At 37.5% G+C, this 24,583-nt stretch overlaps 1 protein-coding gene across 2 annotated transcripts; it reads right to left on the bottom strand.

The window, feature by feature from the left end:
* Positions 1 to 533: 533 nt before the first annotated feature.
* Positions 534 to 24,039, bottom strand: RAD51AP1 (RAD51 associated protein 1). Of its 2 annotated transcripts, none has more exons than XM_053716206.1 (10): positions 23,821 to 24,039; positions 20,622 to 20,671; positions 17,676 to 17,811; positions 17,456 to 17,562; positions 17,195 to 17,272; positions 10,233 to 10,382; positions 9,330 to 9,473; positions 2,373 to 2,516; positions 1,925 to 2,062; positions 534 to 1,697 (listed from the first exon to the last, which is right to left on the bottom strand). In XM_053716206.1, the coding sequence occupies exons 1-10, from the start codon at positions 23,835 to 23,837 to the stop codon at positions 1,573 to 1,575; spliced, it is 1,089 nt and encodes a 362-aa protein (XP_053572181.1). In that variant the 5' UTR covers positions 23,838 to 24,039; the 3' UTR covers positions 534 to 1,572. The 2 variants fall into 2 exon arrangements, with proteins under 2 accessions (XP_053572181.1, XP_053572182.1); XM_053716207.1 differs by having other exon boundaries at positions 17,456 to 17,559.
* Positions 24,040 to 24,583: the final 544 nt, after the last annotated feature.

Below are 24,583 nucleotides of genomic sequence, written 5' to 3'. Positions count from 1 at the left end.
TGCACGAGCACGTTTAGCCAGCTTACCGCTACCGTAAGCAACGCTGGTATTGAGGTGAGATGTGGAGCTAAATTTTGCTCTACACTCACCTTTTTGCGGCTAACGCCAGGTTTAAAAAAAAACTGTAATACCAGCGTTGGCTTAAGGGAGCGGTGGGAAAAAAAGGAGCGTTAGCCCCGCAAGCCTTACCCACAAAAACTCGTAATCTAGTCGTAGGTTAAAAATAAAAACACAAATACATTCCAGGTGTTAACGGATTTGTGAGTAACAAAACGTCAATTATATTGTCTATAAAGATTATTTTGTTACTACCGGTACCAGTTTAGTTTACAGCTTTAATGTGATTTAGACCACAAAACATTTAGACTTTTTTTTTTGGTTAGAATACTAAAGGCAAACTTTTTAGAGAAATGATTATAAGGGTTTCATATGTAAAGGCAACCATCTGCACATGAAGAAATCAAACATTTTGTCAATTTTTGATCTATAGGATGAAAAAAAAAAAAAAAAAAAAACCCCACAACCTCAAAATATGAAATACATTTAATTTATTTATTTTTAAAATACAACTAGAATACACATAAAAAACAAACACCTTTTGATCTTTTCACAGAAAATATATATTTATATATTGATCTAATGCACCAGTTGGGAGTCACAGATCTTTCCAACACTAATTTTAGACTGACAGGCAAATTATAATGACAATCGCCAATTAAACCATCTGTGTTTAAGAAGAGATCTCACAGATATCCGCTGTAAGTGGCCTGTAAAGATTAAGGACCAGCTATCAGAAATTTAAAAACATTTGCATGATAGGACTAAAAATGGACAATTTAAAAAAAAAAAAAAAAAAAACACACCATTTACATATAAAGAGTAATACATTTTAGATTTCTTAATTGTGAAATGTGCCCGCTTTATGAAATATTATAAAAAAGTATTGGCGCTAGTGGCATCTCCTATGGTATGACATAGGAGGACAGACCTTAATGCTGACAATATTGGCAAAGATGTTTTACAAAGTGCTCAGCTCTTCTTACGAGGGCGATACCAGTTCTACCTGGACTACACCTATATCCTTGGCTCTCTCCAACTAAGGGAGTTTAAAACCAGGCTCTGGTTATAATTAGGTAACAAAACAAACATTTTAAAAAGGGCAAAGTTAAAAAGTAGACTGTATTAATTACACATTTTTAAAAGTTCTCTTATAATGCACTATACACACCTCTTCGTGCATGGGACACATTTAAAAACACAATGAACCTGACCTTTAGTTTTTCTATCGGTCTAAAGTTATATTCTTGTACTCCTTGTATTTCAATAAATAAGTCCTAGACTTGTGATGAAACATCTCCCTCAAAATATGCAGTATTAGTCTAAATAGAACATACATATCTCTATCCCAAAATAAGATTGCAAATCAGTTTGTATATTCTGGTTTTCATTTCTTAGGCAAGTATGACTTTGAAATAGGATTTCTAGTTTAAATCCAAGATAAATATGTTTTAAAGCAGGGTAATCCAGTCTTGTAGTTTAAAGATTTTTCAGATCTTTCTTTAGATCCCAAATTTAATTGCTGACTCCAGTTGGGTGTAACGGTTTGACTCTTGCTAGCCTTGAAAGACCAAGGCGCAGTCCTTGGTTAGGTGACCTCACAGCATCTCCGAGGGGATTTTTCATATTTCCAGAAGGAGCTGCAAAGATTTAAAAAATTTTTTTAAAAAAAATCAGTTGGTAGAAAATCTAAGTTTAGGTCTCCCCTGCCCCAGAAGCACAACACTCATAATGCATTTTAAAAGAAAATTTCCCCTTTTTGAAACAAAAAAAAACAACAAACAAAAAAAAAACAACACATCTCCAGCGTTTGGTGCAAATATTAAAATGTACTGGTTCTAATAGAACTGTATTTCCTAGTGTATACCTGGAGGTGTCCATTTAGGTTTTATCGTTCCAACTGGGGGGCTGGAGTGCACTGGTTTTACAGATGTAGGTGAAGAGACTGGTACTCTCTGCATTGGCAATGGTTTTATTTTAATGGTCACAGGAGAAACAGAACTTTCTGAAATACAGAACAAAAGGGGAATAAAATAGTTACAAAATATGTTAAAGCATGCTGGTTAATAGCGCAAATCAATACACCCTTACAGCAAGACAAAAATATGGGGCACTTAAAGGATTTATTGAATTCTTCACTCAATGCAATTTTGTTACAGTGACAAATCAACACAAATAAAAATCCATTTCCATCACCAATATTAAGTAAATAGTCTAAAATAAAATTTGCTGTAATTTTTTTTTACCCTAAAGCTAAAAAAACATTAGCTGTACAGTCAGTTGAAGTATACTAAATAAACAGAGGCTTCTCTTACCAGCAGATTTGGACTTGGAAGTGTTTTTCTCTCTCTTTTGTTCATTCTCCTTCAGTTTAACAGATTTTTTTGGTTTAGAGGTTTTTGACTTTTTAAATTCAAATTCTTCATCTTCCCCACTGATGCTTAAATCACTTTCTGAATCTAAGACGTAGATCACAGGTAAGAATGGGATAATATAAGCGAATATCCAGTTCTATGGTGTTAAACATTAGCTTCATCAAGAAGAAATGATTACATTTGTGGACACAACAACAATAGGATGGTTACTACCGAGCTATTGTTTCTCCTCTTCAAAGCTGTACTCTTATTATAACCCTTTACACATGCTGGTTGGGGATGCTCTGCATATTCACAATGGGCGCCTCCATCTTAAAGGACCAGTCAACACAGCACAAAACACAAAACCAAAACCAATATACAGCCACATAGAGGATTAAGTTTATAATGTATATGAGCATTCAAAATAAAAACTTAGATAGTAAAATTATTATAAAACTTACTTTTCTCCTGTCTGTTTTACCAATTATTCTGAGGCTTGACCACCTCCCACGCCTAGAGGAGGATGGGCTCACTGCGAGTGACAAATTTTATCTTCCAATCCAAGATTAGCCTATTTGCTCTTTTTTCCACCATTGTGTGCATGTGAGTGTGCACGCGACTCCCTCCTCACACGTGCACTATTGTCTTTATAAATTACAAGCAGGCACAGCATGAAAGGGATCAGATCTGCTGAACAGCATTTAGAGCAGGAGCTGTTTTCTTTCATGTCAGTTGGATTGGTGCCACATTATAGTGCTTCTCTGTCTTATATATTTTAGTGCACCCACATCATTTGGGGCAGCTTTGAATACAAGATAGTGTAGATAGCTTCATAATCGGAAATTGCTAATTGCTCTCAGTAATATGTGTATTTGATAAAGAGGATATTATATAAATATATATACATATGTATACATATATATATATATATACATACATACACACACATATGTATATATATATATATATATATATATATATATATACATATACATACATACACACACATATGTATATATATATATATATACACACATATGTATATATATATATATATATATATATATATATATATATATATATATATATATATATATATATATATATTTATATAATATCCTCTTTATCAAATACACATATTACTGAGAGCAATTAGCAATTTACGATTATGAAGCTATCTACACTATCTTGTATTCAAAGCTGCCCCAAACAAGCTGCCCCAAACAAGCTGCCCGGAAAAAAATATGTCCCAGCAATTACCTGCTACACTGACAAGCAGGCTGGAAGTCAGTCAGGCAGAGTCAGGCTCTTACTTAGCACGCAGACGCTCTTCAGCTTTTCGGCAGCTTTCTTTGGCTGTCTGCCCAGAGCATAATTGCAACAAAATGTAGCCAATTACATTCACTCCTCTCCGGTCCCTGCTCTGTGGTTTTATTTAAAAAATAATCTCAAGAAGACACAGAGCCTGCCTGACGTCCAGCCTGCCTGCTTCCTTGTCAATGTAGCAGGTATGCTGGCTTGTATTTGGGGCAGCTTGGGGGTATTTTCGGGACTTTACAGCACCATCTAATCAGACTGTTTACATTTGTTGCCTCTGCTGCGATCAATACTATTACTAGTATTGATCGCAGCAGACGCAACAGATGTAAACAGTCTGATTAGATGGTGCTGTAAAGTCTAGAGAGGTGAGTGAGAGAGTTCTCCTGTCAGTGCGCCCTGTGTGTGAGGTCCCTGCTTCAGCCCTTGCATATATTCATCCTTCCCCTGATTTATTTTTAAAATCCTCTCATTGGGCAGGAGGTTACCACCACTGCTAGTAGTGTAATGATACCGCACTGCAGCCCGTCCTGTGTGTTTCCAAAGTAGCCAGTTTCATACCGCACTGTGCACAAATAGAGTTCCTATTCCAATGCCTTATTTGTGCACAGTGCGGTATGTGTCAGAGCTCTGTGTCAGGCGCGCTCTTCTGCCTCTACACTCAGGCAGCTCTGTGACAGGCGCTCTTCCACTTCTACACGCAGGCGCTCTTCTGCTTCTGTGGACAGTGCACATCCTTTTATGTGCACTGCTCCACCAAAGAAGCGCAATGCCGATGTGCACCACTTCCGGCTGCGCAGTGAATGAAAAATGCATATACGTATATGCATTTTTCATTCGCAAATGACACACACGTGATAAAGAGGACAGGGAAAGGGGCCAGAAATGTAAAACAATAATTTGAGGGGAAAAAATTAAATAAAAATGCTAAGTTATTGTTAGAAACATTTAATATTGCAAAAGGAATGTTTTTATTATGGTTCTGTACAGTGTTGACTGGTCCTTTAAAGATGAAGTATTTTATCACCCTTTGACAGGAGTGGTGAGCATTCACAGATCAGTGACTGTTTTTGTGAAGCTGTACTGTGCTCAATACAGGACATGTATTGACTGCATTTGTTGTTTTCTTTTTTAATTTTTTTTATTAAGCAACTTTTAAACTGTGTTTATTTTTTTATATATTTAAAAAAAAAAAAAAAAAAAAATATAGCAAAAATGTAAAGCTCTCTATATTGTGAACTAAAACAGAAATGCAAGATAACCAGTAGTCAGAAAGCCAGCAACATCACAGATTTGCAAATGTGCACTGCATTTATCACATGATTCAAAGAGTATGGGTAAGATGCAAATGGTGGGGCACAGTACAAAGAGGCAGAGCTTCACCAACCAACCCTGTAATGGGTTAAAATAAGAGACAATATCGTAATGAGCAGTAACCGTGATATTGTAGTTGTACTCAGCAGTTTAAATGTCCCTTTAATGATTTGAGCATGCACAAAACTTTCACAAGGAAAAGAATGACTTGCAAACATTGTGCAACTTTGCACTTGATGAATTTTCAAGACCTCTTCTGGAAATTTGTTTTCTGATGGACAGGAATACGATTATCAAAAAGTCACCATTCAAGGCATAGCGGGTGTTATCGTGCTGCAAACTGATTTAAATATCATGTGCTAACTGGTTATCAGCGTTTTTAAATGGATTGTAATGGACTTTAATATAAAAAGCCTACTAAAATCCATGTAAGATACTTCACAGGAATTATCATAGATTGGCAAAGGTGTTAAAGGGACAGTAAAGTCATAATTGGACATTAAAGTGAATGTTAATTTTCATGAATGAGTGCCCGTTTTTTAAAAATACTATTAAAAACAGTGGCACTTCATTCATCAAACTTGCCACGCCGTGACTGGAGGAAGCCGGTTTCGTCATTGCTGTGCTAAGTACAGCATGAGAAGCAGGCGGAGGAACAGAAAAAAGTATTTTAACAAAACCGCTGCAATGTAAATTTTCATAAATAAAAGTGCCTCTGTTTTTAATAGTATTTTTAAAAACCAGGCACTCATGAAAGTTTACATTCACTTTAAGGATTCAGAGAGAGCATACAGATTTTAAACAACATTCCAATTTACTTCTATTCTTTAATTTGCTTCCTTCCCTTGTTATCCTTTGTTGAAGGGTTATCTAGGTAAGCTCAGGAGCAGCAAAGCACCTGGGTGCTAGCTGCGGATTGGTGGCTGTATATATACATATACATACACACACCCCGATTGTCATTGGCTCACCTCATGCATTCAGTTATCAACCAGTAGTGTACGCTGCTCCTTCAACAAATGATACCAAAAGAATGAAGCAAATTTGATAATAGAAGTAAACAGGAAAGTTGTTTAAAAATTGTATGTTCTACCTAAATCACGAAAGAAATGTTGGGTTTCATGTCCCTTTAATAGAACTTGGAATGATTTAGCATTGAAAGGACATTAAAAACCCTTGCTTGTCTCTCCCTTGAGAGGCCAAAAAGCAAATTCTGTAACCTAGGTTTTTAAAATGCTGCAAATTGCCTAAATCAGATATTAAAAAAAAAAAAAAAAAAAAAAAAAAGACACACAAAGCCCCCAAAAATTCTCTCATGATTTAGATTGAGCATGCAATTTTAAACAATTTTCTAATATACATCTATTATCAAGTTCCATTCGCACTCTTGGTAACTTGTTGAAAAAGCTCAGGAGCTTGCGTAAGTCTGGATAACTATTTGGCAGTAGTTTTGAAAGAATGTTATCCATTTGCAAGAGCACTAGATAGCAGCACTATTGCCTGCTATTTAGTGCTCCAGACACCTATCTAGGTAGCTCTATTATGGCCCTTTAATAAAAATAAAAAGTTTATTACAATATTTTACTAAATTAGTAAGACATACAGTTGCTACATTAAAGCTTTGGCTGACAGAAATAAAGGGATATTATGAGGCGCACACACACACACACATATACATACAATTTACCCCCCACAATTTATCTAAGCACTGCATTGTTGTAGATCTGCATACAAAATAAATACAATTGTATTTATTTTTTAAATAAAATGATCATTGTGTTATCAAATGTTGCATTGTTTGCAGTTCACATCCCTTAAAAAGCCTCACGTAGGTTTCTCTTTTTCCTTGTGGACAATTATAAAATGAGCTCCTGCACTGATCAAGCAGTTTCTATATAGTAGGGTTAGAGTTCTGGATCCTGTAGTATGTATCCCAGACTCTCTAGGGAGGGGGGGGCACTATGTGCAAGCAAAATAAAAATGCTAGTACATAGTAAGGTTCTTTTTAAAAATGTTTTTAACCCCTTAATGACAACTGACGTACCAGGTACGTCATGCAAAAACTAACTGTTAATGACAATAGACGTACCTGGTACGTCAGTTGTCTAACAGAGTGCTGGAAGTGATCACAACCGCTTCCAGCAGCTCTGAGGGTATTGCAGTGATGCCTTGATATGGAGGCATCCTGCAATACCCCTTTACAAGCCTCCGATGCAGAGAGAGCCACTCTGTGGCCCTCTCTGCACCGGTAGCTATGGTGCCGATGGTGCCGTTGTCCGGGTGGGAGGAGGGAGCGCGTGCGCGCATTAGCCACACTGACACCAATGAAGGAAGGAAGGGGAAAAAAAAGTTATTTTTTTTTTTTTTTTTTACATATAAAAGGATCTGGGAGGGGGTGGGGGTATTGTGGGGGGGCTGCTACACTACAGAAATAATTAAAAATAAAAGTTAAAAATAAAATTAAAATACTTTGGTTTGTGGGGCCAAACTGGGTACTGGCAGACAGCTGCCAGTACCCAAGATGGCGGTAATTAGGTAGGGGAGAGGGTTAGAGAGCTGGAGGGGGGGGGGGATCAGGGAGGTTGGTGCTAAGGCAGGGGTCCATCACAACTAAAATATTTTATTATTTTTATTTAAAAAAAAAAAAAAAAAAAAAAAAAAACACCTCTTTTATTTAGTACTGGCAGACTTTCTGCCAGTACTTAAGATGGCGGGAACAATTGTGGGGTGGGGGAGGGAAGAGAGCTGTTTGGGAGGGATCAGGGGGTGGGATGTGTCAGGTGGGAGGCTGATCTCTAAAATTAACCCTGCAAGCTCCCTACAAGCTACCTAATTTAACCCCTTCACTGCTGGGCATAATTCACGTGTGGTGCGCAGCAGCATTTAGCGGCCTTCTAATTACCAAAAAGCAACGCCAAAGCTATATAAGTCTGCTATTTCTGAACAAAGGGGATCCCAGAGAAGCTTTTACAACAATTTCTGCCATAATAGCACAAGCTGTTTGTAAATAATTTCAGTGAGAAACCTAAAATTGTGAAAAATGTAAAAGTTTTTTTTTTATTTGCTCTCATTTGGCGGTGAAATGGTGGCATAAAATATACCAAAATGGGCCTAGATCAATACTTGGGGTTGTCTACTACACTACACTAAAGCTAAAATTAACCCTACAAGCTCCCTAATTAACCCCTTCACTCCTGGGCATAAAACACGTGTGGTGCGCAGCGGCATTTAGCGGCCTTCTAATTACCAAAAAGCAACCACAAAGCCATATAAGTCTGTTATTCCTGAAAAAGGGGATCCCAGAGAAGCATTTACAACCATTTGTGCCATAATTGCAGAAGCTGTTTGTAAATAATTTCAGTGGGAAACCTAAAGTTTGTGACAAAATTTGTGAAAAAGTGAACTTTTTTTTTTTTATCGCATTTGGCGGTGAAATGGTGGCATGAAATATACCAAAATGGGCCTAGATCAATACTTTGGGATGTCTTCTAAAACAAAATATATACATGTCAAGGGATATTCAGGTATTCCTGACAGATATCAGGGTTCCAAAGTAACTAGCGCTAATTTTGAAAAAAAAAGTGGTTTGGAAATAGCAAAGTGCTACTTGTATTTATTGCCCCATAAATTGCAAAAAAAGCAAAGAACATCTAAACATTGGGTATTTCTAAACTCAGGACAAAATTTATAAACTATTTAGCATGGGTGTTTTTTGGTGATTGTAGATGTGCAACAGATTTTGGGGGTCAAAGTTAGAAAAAGTGTGATTTTTTCCATTTTTTCCTCATATTTTATCATTTTTTTTAGTAAATTATAAGATGAAAATAACGGTATCTTTAGAAAGTCCATTTAATGACGAGAAAAACAGTATATAATATGTGTGGGTACAGTAAACGAGTAAGAGGAAAATTACAGCTAAACGCAAACACTGCAGAAATGTAAAAATAGCCATTGTCATTAAGGGTAAGAAAATTGAAAAATGGCCCGGTCATTAAGGGGTTAAGTATACAGTATGTGTGCCATCTTATATGTGGGGAGTGGAAAAACACAATTTTTAGAGGTTAAATAATAAATGTACAAAGCATTGGTTTTCAATTGTGACTATTTTAATTTTTATAGGCTATTTTTAGTTATGCAGCTCACTCTTGTAGTTTACATCTAATGTAATGATTGACATGTGTGTATTAGGGAAAACAGAAGTCATGGACAATCTTTAGTTAAGACAAAGCTAAAAACAGTAACAACACAATCTGTTGCAGTTATATAAACACAGAGGTCACTTACCAGCAGTTTGGGGTCTAGAAACCTTTTTCTCTCCATTTTGTCCCTTTGTCTTCAGTTTAACTGCTTTATTTGACTTAGAAGCTTTTGACTTTAATTCAAATTCTTCATCCCCCTCACTGATGCTAGAATCACTCTCTGAATCATCTACAATTTAGACCAATGAAAAGCAAATGTAAGTCTGAAGAATACTAATCTATTACTGTTTAAAAATGTTGGCTAGAGAAAATGCCGCAACATTCAGAAGTGTGGCCTTCTTAGGACCTGTCTGCTAAAAGATACAGAGCCTATAATTTTAAGGGTCCACAAAATGTTGTCCTCCCTCTTAAAGCAGTAGTATATCATCCCTGAATATTTCAAGATTAAAAGGGACAGTCAAGTGCAAAAAAAAAAAATTTTTTTTAAAAAATAGGGCATGCTATTTTAAACAACTTTCCAATTTACCTTTATCACCAATTTTGCTTTGTTCTCTTGGTATTCTTAGTTGAAAGCTAAACCTAGGAGGTTCATATGCCAATTTCTTAGACCTTGAAAGCCACCTCTAATCTAAATGCATTTTGATAGTTTTTCACCACTAGAGGGCATTAGTTCATGTGTTTCATATAGATAACATTGAGCTCATGCTCGTGAATTTACCATGGAGACTCTGATAGGCTAAAATGCAAGTCTTTCAAAAGAACTGAAATAATGGGGCAGTCTGCTGAGGCTTAGATACAAGGTAATTACAGAGGTGAAACGTGTATAATTATAAAATGTGTTGATTATGCAAAACTGGGGAATTGGTAATTAAAGGGATTATCTATCTTTTAAAACAACAAAAATTCTGGTGTTGACTGTCCCTTTAAGGATACAAAATTGTTCTCCCCCCAAAAACTATTTATTTTGAAAAAGTAAGGGGGGGCTCACAAGTTGTTGGCTTAAATTCATCTTCTGCTTCCTCATCTCCACTATCATCAGCAAGAATTTTTCTCTGCTCTTTGATGGCTTTAGAGGCTGCTTGTCTCCGACTTCGACCATCAACCTGATCTTCATTTGTAGATGTGATTTCATCCAAGCCTTGAGAGAGTGTGAGAGAAAAATTATCTAACTAAATGTGCTAAAATTTCAAGATGCATGTTTTTCTAACTTTCTTTGAAAATAAGATATAAAAAAGGGCCAAGTTACGAAGTACACAATCATTAAAACCAACAGCAAAAGAAGACGGCAACTAGCCAAGAAGCAATTAGGTCTTGAAAGTAGAGAACAGGACAAATGGTCTACAACCTACTTTGGTGGAATGTCTTTCAAGGGATAGTAAAGTCCAAATTAAACTTTCATGATTCAGATAGGGCATGTCATTGTAAACGACTTCCCAATTTACTCTTATCAAATTCTTAGTTGAAGGCTAAACCTAGGTAGGCTCATATGCTAATTTCTAAGCCCTTGAAGGCCGCCTCTAATTTGAATGCATTTGACAGTTTTTCACAGCTAGAGGAAGTTAGTTCATGTGTTTTATATAGATAACATTGTGCACATGCACGTGAAGTTAAGAGTCAGCACTAATTGCCTGAAATGCAAATCTGTCAAAAGATCTGAAATAAGGAGGCAGTCAGCAGAAGCTTAGATACAATGTAATTACAGGGGTAAAAAGTATATTTCTATAACAGTGTTGGTTATGCAAAACTGGGGAATGGTAAATAAAGGGATTATCTATCTTTTTAAACAATAACATTTTTGGGTGTTTACTATCCCTTTAAGAGTCTTTTTAACTTATAAGTTCATTTTTTTAAAGATACATTTTTATACAGACAAGACTGAAGGAGGTTAAAAGAACATTAATAAGAACTTCCATGGTTTAGATGACACATGCAATGTTAAACAACTTTAAAGTTTCCTTGTATCAAATTAGCTTTGTTCTCTTGGTATCCTTTGGACTAATAGGAGCTGAGAAGCTGCTATGGCAGCAGTGTTTGATACAATGTTGGTATATAAAACTGATTTTACTGTACCTTTACAGAACGTCTAGCATGCAAAAGAATCTGGGCAAAGTGAAAATAAATGAGGTTTTAAAAATGTTAGGTTGTTATGCGACAAGTCTTTAGAAGGATTCTAGGTCAGCAAGCAGGATAAACCAAATAAGGCATGGTTCTTACAATTGACTAACTTTATTTTTTTTAAAAAATTGCATATAAAAGCGTTTTTTGCTTTCTGAACCATTAGACGCTTATTGACAAACTTACGCCTAGATTTAGAGTTTTGCGGCCGAAGGGTTGCGTTAGCTACGCGTCTTTTTTCTAGCGTTGCTTCTAAACAACGCTGGTATTTAGAGTTCTCTGAAAGGCTGCGTTAGGCTCCAAAAAGGGAGCGTAAAGGCATATTTACTGCCACTTCAACTCTCAATACCAGCGTTGCTTACGGTAGCGGCTAGCTGGAAAAACGTGCTCGTGCACGATTCCCCCATAGGAAACAATGGGGCAGTTTGGGCTGAAAAAAAAACCTAACACCTGCAAAAAAGCAGCGTTAAGCTCCTAACGCAGCCCCATTGTTTCCTATGGGGAAACAGTTTCCAAGTCTGCACCTAACACCCTAACATGAACCCCGAGTCTAAAAACCCCTAACCTTACACTTATTAACCCCTAATCTGCCGCCCCCGCTATCGCTGACACCTGCATTACACAATTAACCCCTAATCTGCCGCTCCGGACACCGCCGCAACCTACATTATCCCTATGTACCCCTAATCTGCTGCCCCTAACATCGCCGACACCTACATAATATTTATTAACCCCTAATCTGCCCCCCCCCCCCCAACGTCGCCGCTACCTTACCTACACTTATTAACCTCTAATAAGCCGACCGGACCTCCCCGCCACTATAATAAATGTATTAACCCCTAAACCGCTGCACTCCCGCCTCGCAAACCCTATAATAAATAGTATTAACCCCTAATCTGCCCTCCCCAACGTCGCCGCCACCTAACTTCAAGTATTAATCCCTAATCTGCCGACTGGACCTCGCCGCTACTCTAATAAATGTATTAACCCTTAAAGCTAAGTCTAACACTAACACCCCCCTAAATTAAATATAATTTTAATCTAACGAAATAAATTAAATCTTATTAACTAAAGTATTCCTATTTAAAACTAAATACTTACCTGTAAAATAAACCCTAATATAGCTACAATATAACGAATAATTATATAGTAGCTATTTTAGAATTTATATTTATTTTACAGGCAACTTTGTATTTATTTTAACTAGGTACAATAGCTATTAAATAGTTAATAACTATTTAATAGCTACCTAGTTAAAATAATTACAAAATTACCTGTAAAATAAATCCTAACCTAAGTTACAATTAAACCTAACACTACACTATCAATAAATTAAATAAATTACCTACAATTAAATAAACTAAATTACAAAAAATAAAAGATTACAAGAATATTAGGCTAATTACACCTACTCTAAGCCCCCTAATAAAATGAAAAATCCCCCCCAAATAATAAAGGTCCTTACCCTATTCTAAATTAAAAAGTAACCAGCTCTTGGCGTCGAGGGACGCCATCTTGGATGACTTCATTTAAAAGGAACCGTCATTCGTCGTCTAGTCGTCGGGGAAGAAGGATGTTCCGCGCCGGAGGTCTTGAAGATGGAGCCGCTCCTCGTCAGATGGATGAAGATAGAAGATGCCGCTTGGATGAAGATGTCTGCCAGTCCGGATGTCCTCTTCTGCCCGGATAGGATGAAGACTTCTGCCGCTCCGGATGTCCTCTTTTGGTCCATCGGTGCCCGGCTGGGTGAACACGGCTCAAGGTAGGGTGATATTCAGGGGGGTAGTGTTAGGTTTATTTAAGGGGGGTTTGGGTTAGAGTAGGGGTAATGTGGGTGGTGGGTTTTAATGTGGGGGGGGGTTGTATATTTTTTTTTACAGGCAAAAGAGCCGATTACTTAGGGGCATGCCCCGCAAAAAGCCCTTTTAAGGGCTGGTAAAAGAGCTGGTTACTTTTTAATTTAGAATAAGGTAGGGACCTTTATTATTTTGGGGGGATTTTTTATTTTATTAGGGGGCTTAGAGTAGGTGTAATTAGCCTAATATTCTTGTAATCTTTTTTTATTTTTTGTAATTTAGTTTAGTTTATTTAATTGTAGGTAATTTATTTAATGATAGTGTAGTGTTAGGTTTAATTGTAACTTAAGTTAGGATTTATTTTACAGGTAATTTTGTAATTATTTTAACTAGGTAGCTATTAAATAGTTAATAACTAAATAGCTATTGTACCTAGTTAAAATAAATACAAAAGTTGCCTGTAAAATAAATATAAATCCTAAAATAGCTACAATATAATTATTCGTTATATTGTAGCTATATTAGTGTTTATTTTACAGGTAAGTATTTAGTTTTAAATAGGAATACTTTAGTTAATAAGATTTAATTTATTTCGTTAGATTAAAATTATATTTAATTTAGGGGGGTGTTAGTGTTAGACTTAGCTTTAGGGGTTAATACATTTATTAGAGTAGCGGCGAGGTCCGGTCGGCAGATTAGAGGTTAATACTTGAAGTTAGGTGGCGGCGACGTTGGGGAGGGCAGATTAGGGGTTAATACTATTTATTATAGGGTTTGCGAGGCGGGAGTGCAGCGGTTTAGGGGTTAATACATTTATTATAGTGGCGGCGAGGTCCGGTCGGCAGATTAGGGGTTAATAAGTGTAGGCAAGGTAGGGGCGACGTGTGGGGGGGCAGTTTAGGGGTTAATAAATATTATGTAGGTGTCGGCGATGTTAGGGGCAGCAGATTAGGGGTTCATAGGGATAATGTAGGTGTCGGCAGTGTGCGGTCGGCAGATTAGGGGTTAAAAAAAATTATAGTGGCGGAGATGTGGGGGGACCTCGGTTTAGGGGTACATAGGTAGTTTATGGGTGTTAACTACTGTGATATAAAGTACACTAAGAGCTTTCTGGGCTAACGCCGGTTTATAAAGCTCTTAACTGACTTTTTTTTGCGGCTGGAGTCTTGTCTGTAGAGGGTCTACTGCTCACTTCAGCCAAGACTCTAAATACCGGCGTTAGGAAGATCCCATTGAAAAGATAGGATACGCAATTGGCGTAAGGAGATCTGCGGTATGGAAAAGTCGCGGCTTGAAAGTGAGCGGTAGACCCTTTCCTGGCTGACTCTAAATACCAGCGGGCGGCCAAAAGCAGCATTAGGACCCCTTAACGCTGGTTTTGACGGCTAACGCAGAACTCTAAATCTAGGCGTTAATTTCTAATCCATCTGCGCATGAAATAAATTTCCTGATAATTTTATGCTGCTTGTAAGTGATCTGCCATGTAAGTTTAGAATGCAGGCACCTGCCTTATCCAATTTAGAGATTATGAACAGATGCCAATTGCACCTCATATTATGATGACCTGCATGCATAATACATTGATCTAAGTGTGCTCCCAAACATATACACTTGCAGCCATAACCCACACATGCACAAAACTCTACAGAGCAGAAACCTGGTTTATAGAAGAATTATCTGGTGATAAAAGGAGAAATTGGCAGCTCATTCTGCTCATGCATGTGCTTATTCTCTCTGACTATATAGATATGTCCTCCTTCAATGGCTTTGTAAGAGCCACACAAAGGTAAGGAAGTCAAAACTTTGAGAGGAGAGAGCTACTAAAATGCTGGAAATTGGTAACTAAGGGTTGTAAAAAACATAATTTATGCTTACCTGATAAATTCCTTTCTCCTGTAGTGTAGTCAGTCCACGGGTCATCCATTACTTATGGGATATTAACTCCTCCCTAACAGGAAGTGCAAGAGGATCACCCAAGCAGAGCTGCTATATAGCTCCTCCCCTCTACGTCATACCCAGTCATTCGACCGAAACCAAACGAGAAAGGAGAAACTATAGGGTGCAGTGGTGACTGGAGTTTAATTTAAATTTTAGACCTGCCATAAAAAACAGGGCGGGCCGTGGACTGACTACACTACAGGAGAAAGGAATTTATCAGGTAAGCATAAATTATGTTTTCTCCTGTTAAGTGTAGTCAGTCCACGGGTCATCCATTACTTATGGGATACCAATTCCAAAGCTAAAGTACACGGATGACGGGAGGGACAGGCAGGATCTTTACACGGAAGGAACCACTGCCTGAAGAACCTTTCTCCCAAAAACAGCCTCCGAAGAAGCAAAAGTGTCAAATTTGTAAAATTTGGAAAAAGTATGAAGAGAAGACCAAGTTGCAGCCTTGCAAATCTGTTCAACAGAGGCCTCATTCTTAAAGGCCCACGTGGAAGCCACAGCTCTCGTAGAATGAGCTGTAATTCTTTCAGGAGGCTGCTGTCCAGCAGTCTCATAGGCTAAACGTATTATGCTACGAAGCCAAAAAGAGAGAGAGGTAGCAGATGCTTTTTGACCTCTCCTCTGTCCAGAATAAACGACAAACAGGGAAGAAGTGTGGCGAAAATCTTTAGTTGCCTGTAAATAAAATTTCAGGGCACGGACTACGTCTAGATTGTGCAGAAGTCGTTCCTTCTTTGAAGAAGGGTTAGGGCACAATGATGGAACAACAATCTCTTGATTGATATTCTTGTTAGTGACTACCTTAGGTAAGAACCCAGGTTTAGTACGCAGAACTACCTTGTCTGAATGAAAAATCAGATAAGGAGAATCACAATGTAAGGCCGATAACTCAGAGACTCTTCGAGCCGAGGAAATAGCCATTAAAAACAGAACTTTCCAAGATAACAGCTTGATATCAATGGAATGAAGGGGTTCAAACGGAACACCCTGTAAAATGTTAAGAACTAAGTTTAACAACCACAGTCCTCTCACACATCCTATCTATTAGTTAGGTGCAAGAGAATGACTGGGTATGACGTAGAGGGGAGGAGCTATATAGCAGCTCTGCTTGGGTGATCCTCTTGCACTTCCTGTTAGGGAGGAGTTAATATGCCATAAGTAATGGATGACCTGTGGACTGACTACACTTAACAGGAGAAAGTATTATATTAATCTATTTTTTCGACAAGAACATATTTAAAAATTACATTTTACTTTAACGTTCTGTTTACAAAAGCAACTTTTTATTCCCAGGTTTGTAAAGGCTTATCCCTATCCAGAAGAGCTGTGTGAGTTGTCCATCAGCCAGAGGGGTGGGAATAAGCGTGCTTTTCCTAGTTGTTTCAGTTTAAATAGATTTAATTAAACTGAACATCACTTCCTCCACCCACATTTGTCTTATTTTGGTACGTTTCCAAAGGCAATAACAGCAGAATTAGGAAGAGATGTCACCTGCTTTACAACGTATGTGGAATGCAGTGACATAGGCGTGCACATGCGCACGGAGAGGGTAGCAAAAATAGTCAGAACACCACCGACACACTTTGGAAAACAATGTTTCTCCATTCTAAACACTGCAGCATTGCATTCGCCTACTGCTCCAGCCCATACCCACACTAAGCAAGCAAAATACAGTCTGTACCAAACACCTAGTTTAGTAGCCTAAAGTGCACAATGCAAGTTCCTGACAGATACCCACCCCCCGCTGCCAGTGTTTTCAGCAACCGTCTTGAGCACTGTATGTAGACCATTATTTGCAAACAATGCTGTCATATAGTGCTCAGGACACATTAATACTCCTGAGTATACCATAGGTATGATATTAAACAAAGGACACTAATATATTGCAGTTTGAGAGAAGCAAGTTGGAAAGTTTTTTTCTTCTTCCTTTTTTTATATAATTACATCTGTCTGAATCACAAAAGTTGAATACTGACTTGTAGAATCCATTTAACTGAATAGGGCCACAATTTCTAGGTGCCACAGTGGTTGGCATTTGTTATACAGACATAAATGCTAGCAATATCGTTTTGACACAGTGAAAACGTACCTAGAACACTCGTATCTACACTGCAGTTTGAGAAAGACGTTTCGAAATCCCTAGTTTCAGAAGCAAATGCTGGAACCTCTGGGGGACAAGAAAATAAATAAAATTTACATACACAACAAGCAACCACAACAAAATAATATGATTGCACAAAATTACACAGTATAAAAACACATCAGATTGACATAATTGCTAAAACCCTGGAAATGAAAATATACTGGGGCCCAATTTATGCTATGAATAAAAGTGAAACATAATTATAACCTTTGCATTCTTCTGCAGATTCACTGTGTGCTGAGGTATTTTCTACAGAAAGAGCCAGTGCAACTTCTAAATCTCTATTGTACAGTTTTTCATCCAACGAGATTCTGCTGGGGGGAACAAAAACACAACAGATTTTTAATTTAACACTCACTTATGAGCAGCCATTTCACCCCTGCACTATAGGCATTTTTTTTGCAAATTAGTTTTTTCACCTCTTCACCTCTTTTGTGTTGATGTCTGTTGTGACAAAGATTCTTCTTTATGAGTCTTTTTATTGGGTTTCTCTTTTTTATCCTTCTTAGTCTCAACCCGAGATTTCTTGCTTGGAGGTGCAGAGGAGGTGGCGAAATCCTCATCTGTTAAAAAGGATTATGGGTTAAACTATGTTTAAATGGAATGTACACTCCTGTACTTAGCAGAACAACATTGGACCTGAGATGCAGGGACTAATTGTGCAGTACCTTTACAGTTTCTAGATGTTTAAGGGCACTACAGTTTCTAGATGTTTAAGGGCACTGAGGAGGGATTCTCTGGTTTCCAAGTGGAAGGTTATTTATTCTTCTAGTACACTGGTTTTCAAACCTGTTCTCAGGCCTCCACAAAAGGCCAGATTTTCAGGATTACCTTTTATAAGAGCAGGTAAAATAACCAGGATTACTAATCAGTTGATTATTTCATCTGTGTTCCAGTTCAGGTATCCTTAAAATCTGAATTGTTTGGGAGGCCGGAGGATAGGATTGAAAACCAGCATTATAGTGTGAAGGAGCATTTTAGGGTTCTATTGAATGGTTACTGGATCCTTAAACTGATATGCCATTTATTTATTTTTTAATCTGATGCATATAAAATAAAGGGCACTTTAAAATGTATTTGTTTTGTAAAACAGATGGAAGCATAAAGCAAAAAGATTCTTTTGTTCATAACCAAAATGTGTCACTGTCCACCAATAAAGCAACGGAGGTCCTGTTCATCAGCCAATAAGCGAAGTTCAGAAACATACAATTTTAGGAGACTTCTCAATTTACTTCTATTATCAAAGTTTACTTTATAGTAATAAAATGCTCTAACAAATGAGATCATTTTCTTTTTCCACTTATCTCCCTCATCAGGGGATAGAGAGACAACAACATGCTTCTAAACATAAAAAAGGTAGTTTATGATATGACAGCACCCGCTGCTATATTGTTTCAATGTTTAAAACTACATCTATGTTCTTATACTAATATTTGCTTTGAATACAGCTGTATGTCAATGTATTTTATTGTCTGCTGTCCCTTATCCAAGTTTAAAAAAAAAAAAAGAAAAAAAAAAAAAAGCTTTCATCTGCATGAACCATTTTTTTTTTAGAGTTTACTGTCCCTTTAAGAATATTTCTGAAACCCAAAAGTTTCAAAATTTTTAATAAGATCACAGAAATTAAGAATGAAGTAAAACTAGAACTCAACAAATCCACAATGGCAAAAAAAAAAAAAAGTTGGCCTTGGCTCCTTGATATTTGTGCACTAGCATTAGAAAATTCCAGCTGCTTTTATCATACTTTGTGGGCACAGACTCACACAGATAGATGCTACTGCACATCATCTAAGGCAGTGTTCCTCAGCTGAACCAGTGCACAGGTGAAGTAATCCGCTGATCAGTAACCATGGTTACTAACCTGCTCTCATCCATCAGCTGATTATTTCACCTAAGCACTGGTTCAGCTATAATGAAAACCTGGCCTGTTGGGGGTACTTGAGGACCGCAGTTGTAAAACAATGATTCTTGGCACTGGTTTCAAACCTGTCCTCAGGCCTCCCTAACAGACCAGAGTTTAAGGATATCTGAACTGGAACACAGGTGAAATAATCAGCTGTGTTTTAATAATAATATGATGAAGAGGTTAACTTCAGGCTAAGAACTTATGCAGAGGTGAGTTAACTTGATTGTCTTTGGTAGTCAATGAGTTAATTCACTGCAGCAAGTTCAATTCTTTCAAGAGGTTAAAGGCCGCAATAGTCGAACATTACAAGCCGATTCATTAGAGCATGTAATTTTAAGACTATTGACCCTGCACTACTGTATATTTAACCCCCGTAAAAGGTGTTAAACACACAGTAGGAAAAAGGTGTTAACATACAGTAGAAGTGCCGCTCTGGACCTGAGAGACAGATGTGCAACTAGTGGTACTACAGTGTGTTTAAAGTTAAGGTCCATTTTGAAGAATTAGTGCCCTGTTTTTAATAAACCTATTAAAACAAGGGCACTTTAATTCATCACAATTGACATTTTACTGTTTACTTCAAAAACTTACCTTTTAATCCTTGCAGCAGCTCCAGCGATTCCCCTGGCTGTCGGAAGCCTCTGCAGACGTCAGAAATGATGAATCAGGCTTCCTTCAATCACAGCTCCCCCCCCGGGGGAATCTTGGCCTGATGCAACGCTGTGATTGGAGGAAGCCGGATTCGTCATTTTGGACCCGAGAAGATTGCTTGTGACGGGCGGAGGAAGTGCTGGAGCGGCTGCCAGGATTAAAAGGTAAGTTTTTGAAGAAAACAGTGAAATGTCAATTTTGATGAATTAAAGTGCCCTTGTTTTTAATAGGTTTATTAAAAACCGGGCACTAATTCATCAAAATGGACCTTCACTTTAAACACCTTTTACGGGGGTTAAAAAACACAGTAGCTCAGGGTCGATAGAATTTAAATGACATGCTCTAATGAATCCAAGCATAGTATTTTTGTTTACTATTATGTCCCTTTAAAATTGCCAATACAAACAATAGTTTACCACAGTGCTTGACAAATGTGTTTAAAAATTAGGAGCCAGTAAGAATATTTAGGAGCCAGACCGTTGGATTTGTATATAGACATATGGAGAATAACCCAAAAAGTTAGGAGCCAGGGGTAAAATTCTAGGAGCCAGTGGGTACCAGGCTCCTGGGTTTGTCGAGCCCTGGTTTACCAATTACAAGAATAGTAACTAGTTCACTCAGTATTTTCAGAGACATTCATACATTATAAGATTATCAGTTGCAGACTTGTCTCTAGAGCCTGAAACTGGTAATTTCTAAACTTTAAGCCAGACTGATTCAACAGGGGTGATTGACAAGTCCTGCTCTCATGCAATTAATTGCGAGAGAGCAGGGAGTCTGCCCTATGATAAATCTAAATATTTCAGATTTACTTACCATCATTGTCCAAGTCCCCAAACTGAGAATAATCAACAGCTTTCTTCTGCCTGAAAACATAAAAATTTAAATATAACCAGGTTAAAATGATAAATCCAGATAGTTGGCATAAAGATGAAAACCTGTTTAATTGACTATAGCCAACATTTAATGAGCCCAAAAATATGCCACCTTAAAGTGAAAGTAAATTTTAATAAACGTGAATGATGCTATGCATTCACCTAATCTAAAAACTATATAATCACTAATTTACTTTTTCTTTATAATCGTGTGCAATTGAAAAATATTTTTAATTTTTCCTACTGTTTGTCATGTTCCTCCGCCCCCTGCTAGCTTCCTGCTTCTGTAGTCCAATACATAAGAGCGGTCCCACCCGCTGTATACGTATGGAGCTGTGCTTGCTCTCGTGCAGACTATTTTTTTTACATGCGCAATAGCACCCTCTCTGCTTGTGCTTGCAACTTAATTTGATCATAGACAAAAAAAAAATTTTGCACGCGGCTATCGTGAATGTGCATCTACACATAAGGAGGAAATTCTGCGATAGCCGCATGCGCACTTCAACAAGGGGGCGTAGATAGACTGGTTAGAGACGACACTGGGGGACCAATGAATTTGATCTAGCGGTATTAGTTCAGCACTTGGGTAGCGCTTGCTAATTGGTGGCTACATTTAGACACCAATCAGAAAATGCTACCCAGGTGCTGAACCAAAAATGGGCCAGCTCCTATGCTTACATTCTTGCTTTTTCAGATAAAAGATACCAAAAGAACAAAGCAAAACTGATAATAGGAGTAAATTAGAAAGTTGCTTAAAATCGCATGCTCTATCTCAATTATGAAAGTTAAATTTTGACTTTACTATTCCTTTAAGCACTCTTAAGAAAAATATGTAAACACCATTTTGTGTGCTGTGGGGACGATTCAATGTACATCATAGCCAACGCTGACTCTCTAAAGCACACTGGGAGTTTCAATGGTGGTGCACATTGTACATATGCACTGTGAGCAAACATGCTATTGTCATATGTTATAAACTTACAGTGCAGTAAGGTGATATTTGTCAAGCAGAATCAGCCTTGCTGGAAGGAAAAAAAAAAACAGTTCATGTGCCACACCGCAGTTGGCACATAAAACATTCCCGTTTGAAAGGGATATAAACTGCCTTACAAATTTTAAGATGAATTTAAATGTACACTCATTTTGTTTTGCAGAGTAAAACACAAATTTATGCTTTACAATTAACTGTATTTTAAAAACACAGGTTATCATATGAAACCATTAAACCTTTACAAGTTGTGGTTTCCTACTGGGATTTGTCAACTCTGTATATAATATATACTTTTCAATTTATTCTCTGTAACTGTATACAAAGCAACCTTTTCCGCACCCCCTTTGGGAAAAAAAACAACAACATTCTAATTTTTTAGAGAATGCAACTTTTGCATTACTGACCCCAACTAATAACTACGCAAAGGGGTTAAAAACACAGATAACCTCAACTCCTGCTTAGGAGCTGCTAGCAATGACAGGTGAGCCAATCAGCAGTCATGTTCTGCCTACGAGATGCATTTCTTGTGGCTCCCTAACAGAACTTCCCCTGTGTGTTACCCCATTTTTGTGTGGGGGTTAAACTGTTATCTAGAGTCAATAATGGAAAATGACATGCTCAAATTTAAAGGGACAGTCAAATCAATAGTTTACTTTCATGATTAAAGTGAAGGTAAATTTTGATGATAAAGTGTCCGGTTTTTAAAAATTCGATTAAAAACAGGGGCACTTTAATTCATCAAAATTTACATTTCACTTGTGTTGTGAAAATACTTACCTTTTAATCTTGACAGCCGCCGGGGGAAGCTGGAGGAGCGGCTGTCAAGATTAAAAGGTAAGTATTTTCACAACACAAGTGAAATGTAAATTTTAATGAATTAAAGTGCCCCTGTTTTTAATCAAATTATTAAAAACCGGGCACTTTATCAAAATTTACCTTCACTTTAATCATGAAAGTAAACTTTTGATTTTACTGTCCCTTTAAAATTTGAGCATGTAATTTTCCATTATTGACTCTAGATAACAGTTTAACCCCCACACAAAAATGGGGAAACACAGTCATCCTCCAATCACGGGCTCCCCCCCTGGGGGAATCAGTGTCTGATTCAACGGCGTGATTGGAGGAAGCCAGATTCCTCGTTTTAGACTCAGGAAGAGGCTTTGCGACGGGCGGAGGAAGCGATGCAGCGGCTGTCAAGATTAAAAGTTAAGTTTTTTCACAACACAAGTAAAATGTAAATTGTAATGAATTACAGTGCCCCTGTTTCTAATCAAATTTTTAAAAACCGGGCACTTTATCATCAAAATTTACATTCACTTTAAGATTGTTTGTATTTTTAAACAACTTTCCAATAAACTTCCATTAACTAATTTGCTTCATTCTTTTAGTTTCCTTTATTGAAAAGTATACCTAGGATCAGGAGCAGCAATGCACTACTGGCAGCTAGCATTTATTTGGGGCTCGATTTATCAAGCAACAGCTGCGTAAATATGGTGGAATTCAGAACTGCACAAGATCGCTATTTTGCGCTCTTGTGCAATCCCATCCCCTGTGGGAACCTGCAGTCGTAATAGGGTGAACAACTTAATAAATGAAGCCCTTGGTGGCTGCACATATATGCCTGTCGTCATTGGCTCCCCTGTGATCCCAGTAGTGCAGTGCTGCTCCATCAACAAAGGATAACAAAAGAATGAAGCAAATTTGATAATAGTAAATTGGAAAGTTGTTTAATATGTTATGCTCTATCTGAAATTGAATCGTGAATACAAAACAAATTGGGTTTCACGTCCCTTTTTAAACGTCAGTCACTATTGCGTTGGAATGACCCTTATATATCTCAATTAAATCAGATGAACAGTGGCTACCGATTTGTAACTCAGTGTTGAGACAGAGAAATTACTTTCTGGTGAATTTTGTATTTTCCAAACAAAAACAAAGACTTTAGACTAAAAACAAATGGGTGCACTACTAATATAGATAATAACAGGACAGCACGTCAGCCCATATCTAGCCCAGCGCTTTGATCATTCACATACAATGACCTTCTTTTCACCGAGATTAGGAAAATAGACCGTGTAACAACGGACTCAGTAATCAAGAAAGATGCTGCTGGTGTTGTGTCACCACTTTAGACACCAGTTATACTAACCTCATAGGCCTGTCCATGGTGCCCGAATACCGTATACTTCCCAATGCTCTATTTTCTGGTGGATCAAAATTTGATATTTCCTTTCAAGGTCAAATTGACCGGCAATTGGTATAGAAACTACATTAAATTAATTGTATTCATTAATAATTTAATATTCTTACTATACAGCGCGCGCAAACTTTTAAAACAAGCGCCGATCAACCGTAAAGCGCATGCGCAAAGCAGACTACTCAATAGATGATGATCAACGGGCTGAGAATACAGCACATGCGTAGTTACAAGCTATTAGACCGATCAGTGCGCTGCACTCATGTTGCGCGCGCATTGTTCTTATTTTCTTGCAGTTCTTCTCATCCGATTCCGTAATTTTGTTCAGTTATGCATCATGCGAATGAAATTATTATGTAGATGGGTGGTGATAGTTAATCAGCTTCTCTAATGCACTGGGTATACAATGGTTGGAGGGATATCAATTGGCAAGAGATGGTTTATAACATGAACAAAGGTGTTATGAAAACGTAAGGCAGGGGCACTGTCAGTAAGGAAAGTTATTACAGCATGAAACGCGAGCGGGTTAACAGCCAGGCATAACAAAACAGCAACACTAATCAAATGATGATGTTGAAGTTCGCTCCTTATTCGGCCAGCTTCTTATTCGAAGATTGCAGTTTGCTTTCTATTCACCCAGCATCGTATTCCGGTTAGCTTCTTATTCATGAAAGAAATTATTTATTAAAACAACAATTAGCAAAGTTAATATGAT

This window comes from Bombina bombina, chromosome 6 (genome assembly GCF_027579735.1).
Source record: "Bombina bombina isolate aBomBom1 chromosome 6, aBomBom1.pri, whole genome shotgun sequence".
Classification (NCBI taxonomy): domain Eukaryota; kingdom Metazoa; phylum Chordata; class Amphibia; order Anura; family Bombinatoridae; genus Bombina; species Bombina bombina.
The sequence above is the reverse complement of the archived record's forward strand: the minus strand, read 5'-3'. Positions and strand labels throughout refer to the sequence as shown.

Bases quoted from the DNA above. Each gene is read 5' to 3' on its own strand.
- RAD51AP1 (XM_053716206.1), bottom strand. The intron at 17,563-17,675 runs GTGAAGAGGTGA...TGTTCCCCCCAG, and splicing joins CAGACATCAACACAAAAGAG to CAGAATCTCGTTGGATGAAA. The intron at 1,698-1,924 runs GTATACACTAGG...AAATCTTTGCAG, and splicing joins ACCTAAATGGACACCTCCAG to CTCCTTCTGGAAATATGAAA.